At 42.1% G+C, this 8,958-nt stretch overlaps 1 protein-coding gene across 5 annotated transcripts in view; it reads left to right on the plus strand.

Annotated features, from left to right (window-relative positions):
* The window catches only part of tbc1d1 (TBC1 (tre-2/USP6, BUB2, cdc16) domain family, member 1), an 89,383-nt gene extending 83,776 nt beyond the window's left edge, over nucleotides 1–5,607 (plus strand). For all 5 annotated transcript variants that reach the window (XM_070553807.1, XM_070553810.1, XM_070553809.1 and 2 more), the window contains 2 exons: nucleotides 4,625–4,801; nucleotides 4,886–5,607. In XM_070553807.1, coding sequence (XP_070409908.1) covers nucleotides 4,625–4,801; nucleotides 4,886–5,077 — 369 coding nt within the window. In that variant the 3' untranslated portion in view covers nucleotides 5,078–5,607. The remainder of the gene's footprint in view (nucleotides 1–4,624; nucleotides 4,802–4,885) is intronic.
* Nucleotides 5,608–8,958: the final 3,351 nt, after the last annotated feature.

An 8,958-nucleotide genomic window follows, 5' to 3' on the forward strand; every position in this document is an offset into this window, starting at 1 on the left:
CTGCTCAACACACTTGGTTTTAATTAGTGACTTATCAGGCTTTTGAGGGGCCAGATGACCTGCAGACCTGGTAATCCAATCATCGAGTCAGGTGTTTTAGAGCAGGTAAACTAAAACTCTGATCTGTTTGTGACTCACCAGACATCAGTAACACAGTCGGGCAGGAGCACAAGTGCTGATCTCCTGAAACCTCACAGGTGCACCACCACAGCCTGGCCGGTGTGGAAGCAGAGAGATGTCACGCCACATTCAGAGCAGGAAAAAGGAATCAGCGTCCATGTGTTGCTTAACTAGTGCTGCTCAGCATAGCTCTTACAGAACATGTTAAAAGTCGTCATCGTTTCTCCTGGCCAACTGGTGTAATGATGGACAACAGTGGGTTTTATGTGTTCAGTGAAGCTAAAAGGATCCACTAAACAGTTTGTTCAGCTCCCAAAACAAGGAATGTCACCAGAATCTTCCCGCTGGCTCTGAACCACCAGTTACCGTCAACACCATAGATTATATATTTACTCAAGATCAGTGACCGCATGACCTCAGCTTACGTCATTCCTGTGTGTGTGTGTGTGTGTGTGTGTGTGTGTGTGTGTGTGTGTGTGTGTGTGTGTGTGTGTAACTTGATACACTTGAGAAGCTAATAAACCTCTTGAATGGAGCATCGGTTTTGAGTGACGAAGGCCAACAGGAGGACATACCCGGTCCTTTTGGGCGTGTCCACTGAGTCCTTCAGTTTCCTTTACAACAGCAAGTCTCAGTCAGGGTCAAGGGGAGATTTAGATCCGCAGAAGCGACCAGTTTGCCTTTTTGGAATTTCTAGATGTTTATTTTTAATAAAGTTGTAATTGACATGACAAACACACTGGTTTATTACTGCTAGGTTGCAAACAGAATTAAGAGCCGCCAGACATGAACTATCTGTAAGTGTTCAGGTGTTTTGGGAAATGAGCTGAAACAGGCCGTTCTGATCTAGAAATATATGGACCTGTTCCTGTCAGAGGTGGGGTTTCCTCCTGGTTTAGATGCACCTCAGAATTGGGACTTATATATTTAAGGAAAAGAACAGTTTATAAATTTAATGCTAAGTAGAAAGTCTTTGTATCATGTATTGGAAAAGTAAAGTAAAATTCTCAAAGAGCTGTAAAATCATTGCATATTAAACACTTAAAGGAACATTATGGAAGTGTGACAGCCAAAACATGTATAGAAATAATAAAAGTCTTCTTCATACATTCTCCTGCAATGCCCTGGTCCTGTAGAATGAGCCCTGGCATTTTTACTGTGATTGCCTGTTTTTCTGTAAAATCACAGAAAAAGAGAGATGCTCGGGTCGAGCAGGCTGCTTCATGCGCGTTCACGCTCAGGCATAGCCCTCCGAACCGTTCTTTGAACGTTGTTTCAGCTGCGATCAAGGATATAAATGTTACAGATACAGAAGACACTACTGGCGATTTAGCTCGCCTTGTAAGATTTCGGGCTCTCGTGCAGAAGACCCGGGTTTGATTCTGGATGTGAACATGGTTGTTTTAGAGTTTCTTTTTTACATTAATGGTATGTTTTTTTTACAGTAAGATGCCCAAATTTTTATTTGAGACTCGCCGAACGGCATTGAATTCACAGATAAAAAAGATGTGGGTTCAACTTTCATTTTGGAACAATTTTTCTAGCAAGGGAAGGGAATGATCTGAGCATGCAGGAGGACTGACCCATCATAAACCTTTGTCAGCTGTGCTGAAGAGAAAGGTACAGAACCAAATTATGCGCGTTCTCCTGTCCTCCGGGCCACACACACACACACACCGGACTGTCTCAGCTGTTATTTTCGTTAAGGAGTGTGCACGTACAGCATGCGCGCCTCGTGCACGAGCCTCCTATTGAAGCTGCCGTTATGCTTTTGGCCTGATGGGGCAATCGCGAGCATAAAAATTCAAAACTCCGTAAAGTCCCTTTAAGTTTTAGGATTTTATTCAGATCATCTCTTATTGGGAATGTGTCGTTATGAGGTAAAAACCAACCCAGTGTCAGGTCTTAGTGGGATCTGTTCCCCCTCCTGATGGATCCAAACATTCCTGAAAACAAATCTCTGAGAGCAGAGTATCATGAACGTGTTCATTTAGTTTGTGTGTGATTTCTTTAGTAATTATTACAAGAAAAATACTTTTTTTAACCCAGCAAAAAGACCGTTTCCATCTGACGATAATAATAAGCATGTTTCCATTGTTGGAGGGGGAAATTGACTAACGGATATGACAGCCCGGTCCCATCAGCTGTTGTCTCCATACAAATTCAGCTCTCACAAGACTTTGCACAGACGTTAGGTGATGTCGCTGATCTGCACCAAAAAGCCTCTTATTGTAGCAAAAACTTTTGTTCTGCTGAAATACAACCATTAATCCCAGATGGGGGAAGAGAGCAGCTGTGTGATGTAAAATGTGGTGTTCAATGACCAGAATAAGCTCAGGTTTTTGCGGGTCTATTTGAAACAACTAAGCTCAGTGAACTACCCATTCCTCAGAGTTGGGAGTTCGGTAACGGCTATTTTAAATCACCACTATCGGTGCTTATTTGCTAATGCTTCCATTCTGCTTCACAAGCAACTCTTATTTTACTAACGCCGGTTGTCTAGGATGCCGTCTGCTGATGCCATTTCCTGCTGAGTTAAAACCATTCAGCATGAGTTAACCAGAGGTTTCGCTCAGCCGGGCTATACAGGTGCTGGCCAGTAAATTAGAATATCATCAAAAGGTTGAAAATATTTCAGTAATTCCATTCAAAACGTGAAACATGTACATTATATTCATGCAATGCACACAGACCAATGTATTTCCAATGTTCATTACATTTAAATTTGATATTCATAAGTGACAACTAATGAAAACTCCAAATTTGGTATCTCAAAAAATTAGAATATTCTGAAAAGGCTGAATATAGAAGACACCTGCTGCCACTCTAATCAGCTGATTTACTCAAAACACCTGCAAAGGCCTTTAAAAGGTCCCTCAGTCTTGTTTTGAAGGCACCACAATCATGGGGAAGACTTCTGACTTAACAGCTGTCCAAAAGACAATCATTGACACCTTGCACAAGGAGGGCAAGACACAAAAGGTGATTGCTAAAGAAGCTGGCTGTTCGCAGAGCTCTGTGTCCAAGCACATTAACAGACAGGCGAAGGGACGGAAAAAATGTGGTAGAAAAAAGTGTACAAGCTCTAGGGATAACCGCACCCTGCAGAGAATTGTGACGACAAACCCATTCAAAAATGTGGGGGAGATCCACAAAGAGTGGACTGCAGCTGGAGTCAGCGCTTCAAGAACCACCACGAGGAGACTCATGAAAGACATGGGATTCAGGTGTCGCATTCCGTGTGTCAAGCCACTCTTGAACAAGAAACAGCGCAAGAAGCGTCTCGCCTGGGCCAAGGACAAAAAGGACTGGACTGATGCTGAGTGGTCCAAAGTTATGTTTTCTGATGAAAGCAAGTTCTGCATTTCCTTTGGAAATCAAGGACCCAGAGTCTGGAGGAAGAGCGGAGAAGCACAGAATCCACGTTGCATGAGGTCCAGTGTAAAGTTTCCACCATCAGTGATGGTGTGGGGTGCCATGTCATCTGCCGGTGTTGGCCCACTCTGTTTCCTGAGGTCCAGGGTCAATGCAGCCGTCTACCAGGAAGTTTTAGAGCACTTCATGCTTCCTGCTGCTGACCAACTTTATGGGGATGCAGACTTCACCTTTCAACAGGACTTGGCACCTGCACACAGTGCCAAAACCACCAGCACCTGGTTCAAGGACCATGGTATCCCTGTCCTTGATTGGCCAGCAAACTCGCCTGACCTTAACCCCATAGAAAATCTATGGGGTATTGTGAAGCGGAGGATGCAATACGCTAGACCCAACAATGCAGAGGAGCTGAAGACGACTATCAGAGCAGCCTGGGCTCTCATAACACCTGAGCAGTGCCACAGACTGATCGAGTCCATGCCACGCCGCATTACTGCAGTTATTGAGGCAAAAGGAGCCCCGACTAAGTATTGAGTGCTATACATGCACATTCTTTTCATGTTCATTCTTTTCAGTTGGCCAACATTAGAGAAACAAACATTTTTTCATTGGCCTTTAGAATATTCAAATTTTCTGAGATACCAGATTTGATGTTTTCATTGGTTGTCACCTATAAATATCAAATTTAAATGTAATAAACATCGGAAATACATTGGTCTGTGTGCATTGCATGAATATAATGTACAAGTTTCACGTTTTGAATGGAATTACTGAAATATTTTCAACCTTTTGATGATATTCTAATTTACTGGCCAGCACCTGTATAAGAACCTGCTCATGTTCAGGTCCCCCGAAGGTTCCTGAAAACGGCCCGTGTGGCCGGCCCGGTGAGTGGAGACATGCTGGGAACCTCTGGTAAAATCACCCTGAAATTCCAGCAGCAGAAACACCGTTTCTGTTGTTGTAGATTTGTTATAGTTTTAAATCAAAAAATGAATGGCTACTGCCCTTTTACAAGTTTCCATCTTATACCAATTTTTATTTTGAATTAAACTATTTACAAATCCTAACCTATAAATAATATTTTCTTAGTGTCCTGCACTATTTAGATCTTCTCTCTGTTCTTCAGGTTTGTGAAATGGACGTTTCCAAGCAGCTGCAGGCCTATGAGGTAGAGTACCACGTGCTGCAGGATGAACTTCTGGACACGCCACCGACCCTCAACCAGCAACAGAGAGCTGCACAGCTGGAGAGGACCAATCAGAGTCTCCGACAGCAGAACCTGGACCTGCTGGAGGAGCTGCAGGTGCACAAACACTGAAAGCAGTCGTTCTAGTTTAAAGTACAGGAGAGTGTGTGTTCCTAAGTCTACCTTTCTCTCTCTCCTTAGGTCTCACAAGCACAAGTCTGCAGCCTGGAGAGTCGGGTGGAGGCTTTGGCCAAGTCGGAGGGCCGGCTGAAGGAGCAGGTTTCTTCTCTGGAGGAGGAGAAGCTAAAGCTGGTGGGCACCATCACACAACTGAAGAACCTCCTCACCAGCATGGGACTAAGCAGCAGCCTGGATGGACAGACGGTCACCTAACTGAGAGGCGTGGACAGCAGGACAGTGGACTCATCTGTTCAGGATTATGTCCTGAAGGAGGTCGTTGTGCTGGGACTTTGAGGATGTTTAATAACTTTCACCAAACAAAAATTTTGTTTGTTATTTTTATGAGTTTGTCGTTGGACCCAAAACAAAGAGAAGCAAAGAATTCCAGCTAAACGTTCAGGGAGAGAGAGCGAACCAGAATTTTGCACCCATTTTTCTTAGCTTAAAGTTATGATTTAACAAACAATTTCTACGGTAACAGCAATCAGGATTAAACCTGTGTGTAAAAACATGGGTTTGTTTATGTGAGATGCAACAAGACTAGAACGGCCAAAGATCGTACTCGAGCTTTTAGCTGAGAGGACAAAGAGTCCACTACCGTGTCGTTACACAAGGATGTCCCCAAAGAGACGAGTCGGAACAAACGTGTCGTAGATTAATGGACTGCTCACAAAGTAATCATCATTATGGTTCTGTTTATTATTGTTGTTTATTAAGTTTGAATGTAACTTTAGCTACATGAAGCTGGGTCTCGTACTGGTGCTGATAATGAGAGGTTGAGTTGGGGGGGGGGGGGCGTTATTGTCATTCTTCCTCTACGTTTAGTTTCCTGACTGTAAATTTAACTTCATTTAGTTCCAGCGGTTCACAGGAAGAGTAATACAATATATCCAGTCCATTTCACATCCTGTTTTTCACCTTTGAATGCACATCGATTTCTCCGTGGGGGGGGGGGAAACAGTAGCCCCCCCCCGTTTCAGCCACAGGAAGCAAAGATCAGCCTCTTCTGATTACAGTTCAAGTGACTCAGGTGTGAAACCTGTGCTGTTGAGACAATCTGTCACCTTTAAACCCCTTTACTGAATCCAACACTGTGTATGTGTGTGTGTGTGTGTGTGTTCATGTGTGTGTGTGGTCAACACTGTAGAGATACTTTGCTTTTACTCGTCTACTTTTGCACATGTTTTTGTTTTATTGATTTGTTCGCCTGTACTTAAAAATATAACTCCTATTCTTTCAGCACATCTGGAGTCAGTGTTCCTCTTATGTTCTCCTGTCTGAGTGTGTGTGTGTGTGCCGTGTGAACTTGTGTATCAGGTGTGACATGAAAATTGTCTCCTGTCTAAACACGTCAGTCACTTTGAGGGTTATGGGCTTGATGGAGGGTTTCAGCCTATGGAAACACACATGCTTCATTGTTTTCAGGAACTCTTAATTGAGGCGGAGGAAAGCACGTGCTCAGACAAGTGGTGACTTGGTTTGCATGTCCTGTACATGTTTACATAACAGAAAAGGTGTCACAATCTGAACCAGATGAAGACAAGCCTCAGAGTTTACCACAACGGACACAAAAATCAGTTTGTGTGCCTCAAACTGACCTGAACTCTTATTTCTTCATGGTTTCCTTCCAGGATCCAGGCTTCCTGATCATTCTATTTATAGTTACTAAATCTTTCAGGGGTTTTCCACTCAAATGCATGAACATTTTTGAAGTACTATTTGTTCAGTCAATGAAAAATTCTAAAACTCAAAGAACAAACAAGTTTTGGGTTTGTCACTAAAGTTAAAATTCTCACTTATTTGGCTCAAATCAGTGAAAATAATCAAACGCACGTAAACTTTTGACTCAAAGTTGGTATGAAAAAGATTTTAGCTAAAATCTACTCGGGTAGAATGATGAATGTCAAATCTGTTTCAACTTTTTTTTTTTTGTCATTCTAATGATCCATTAAAGACGCATTAACCCCCAGAAACCCACATTTAGAAAACAACTGCAAAATCGTTTTTTAACCTTCCACATGTTGTTCTAGGAGGCCAGATAAACGGGCCTATTTACACATTTTAACAGCCAATAGTGTTGCAGAACTGAACAATAGGACCTATTAGCAATGTAAATGTGGTTTTAAAAAGAAAAAAAAATGGGGAAGGTTTATTTTTGTAGACAAATCTGATGTTGTAATATTACAACCGTGGGTCTCTGGGGGTTAAGGACAAAATCATGTTTGCATAAAGTCATCCTAAAGGCATTTTATAAACAACACATATTTCCATTATATATTTTTAGATCAGATTTTCTTATTCTGTTCGCTTACTTTTGCTGTTTTACATCCAAACAGACCACGATGTCATGATCGGGTACAATAGTTGGAAAGGAAGTTGGTGAGGAGTCGGCAAAGTCGAAGAACATTTAGAGGATTAGAGCTGGGGTGACGACCTGTTATCAAATATTACAAGAAAATCTGACTTCTTTTGAACAGAAAATAAATAACTTGGGAGTCTAAAGGCGTTTCATTTTTAACCTCCTGATGCACCACTGCGGTGTAAAGTTTATCATATCTGTTACATACTCGACACACTGTGTGTTCAACAAGACAAACAACCAGAAGAACACATTCTCCTGTTAATCATAAACTCACAGGAGTCAGCAGTAAAATGATAAATATTCCTGTCATTGTAAAGTTGTAACAAACCAAATTTATGTGTAGAGCACGTTTAAGAACGGCATGTCAGCTGACCAAAGCACTTAACAAGAGAGGGCACAAAATGGTAATGCTAATGATAAAAAAGAGCGGTGTAATATCAGCGTAAATTTAAACAGCCACTCAGGAGTGCTGCTCTGTGCCTGACCTTTGACCTTCAACTTTATCACTTTATTAACCTGAATAATTGAGTCAGTGACGCCTAACGGAAGCGGGTGAAGCAGCTCGTATTTCTATCCAAGCCAAACACTCCAGCTGAGCCGGGTTTTCCATTAAGCAGTAAGGAGAGTCGGGTTCTCTACGGAACATCCAGAAGTCAGGCACGCCTTCCTGTGCGGGTGGGGGTGATTAGCATGACCCCTTCGTTTGTGGTCCAGAAACAGCATCTAATCTGCTGTGTGTGTGCATGCACACCTATTTTCTGTAAGAGTGATTGTTTCTGTGTGACTGTGGTTGAAACTGGCTGAGAGGGATCAGGATCACTTGGTGCCGTAAGTGCTGCCTCAGCCGTGTGTGTGTGTGTGTGTACGCGAGTGAGTGAGAGACACCCTGCTAAACTGAGCTGACAGCCAAGGCTTGTGTCGTTGCTCTGAGTTTAGTTTTATTTGACTTGGCATCCATTTACTCTTCCATACTCAGTTATTCCTTGTTGTGTGCCCAGCCACTTAAATCCTCCCAGAAAAGCACACACACACACACACACACACACACACACACCTAGAGGTTTTACAGCTAACTATTCTACAACTGAAACTGCTCTTTAAATCAATCTCACATCATTGTATAATCTAACAGTAGATGTTGCCGGGTTGTGATTTTTCATTCTTTTTAAAAAGAAACTATTAACACAAGTATGCTCACATTAGTATTAAAACACCCGTTATTTTACCTCTTGACTAATTTAAATGCTTTGCCTGCGGTGGAATGATGCTGACACTATCTGGCTGCTCTGATGTTATTCTCTCCAATAACTTTAGATGACTGAGTCATAAATCACCCAATAATTCTCCTTTTTATAGGTTAAATTTCTTTTATAATTGATTAATTCCCATCAAGACTTTTAATGGGGAAGCATGTAAATATCCTTTGGCTCAACTGTAGTCAGAGTTTTATCTCCTCTTTTATAACTAATAGTATCTTCTCTCTTCTGAAGATCAGTGAGGAGTTTGAAGACCTGCAGCTGCATATCGGTGTATACTAAATAAAGGTCCGACGTAATCAGTAACGCATCATAATGCCCTGCTGCACTCTCACATATCTTTACTGTAACACCTGCACAAATCAGAGAGATGACAGCTGTAAAACCCAGTTGCTGATTAGAAACTTGACCTTTGGTTTCTGATCCGTTTACTTTCAGTTTCCTTCCACAAACATGACTTCTATGTCCTCAGTAAA

The sequence above is a fragment of the Nothobranchius furzeri genome, chromosome 7 (assembly GCF_043380555.1).
Source record: "Nothobranchius furzeri strain GRZ-AD chromosome 7, NfurGRZ-RIMD1, whole genome shotgun sequence".
NCBI classification, from domain to species: Eukaryota; Metazoa; Chordata; class Actinopteri; order Cyprinodontiformes; family Nothobranchiidae; genus Nothobranchius; species Nothobranchius furzeri.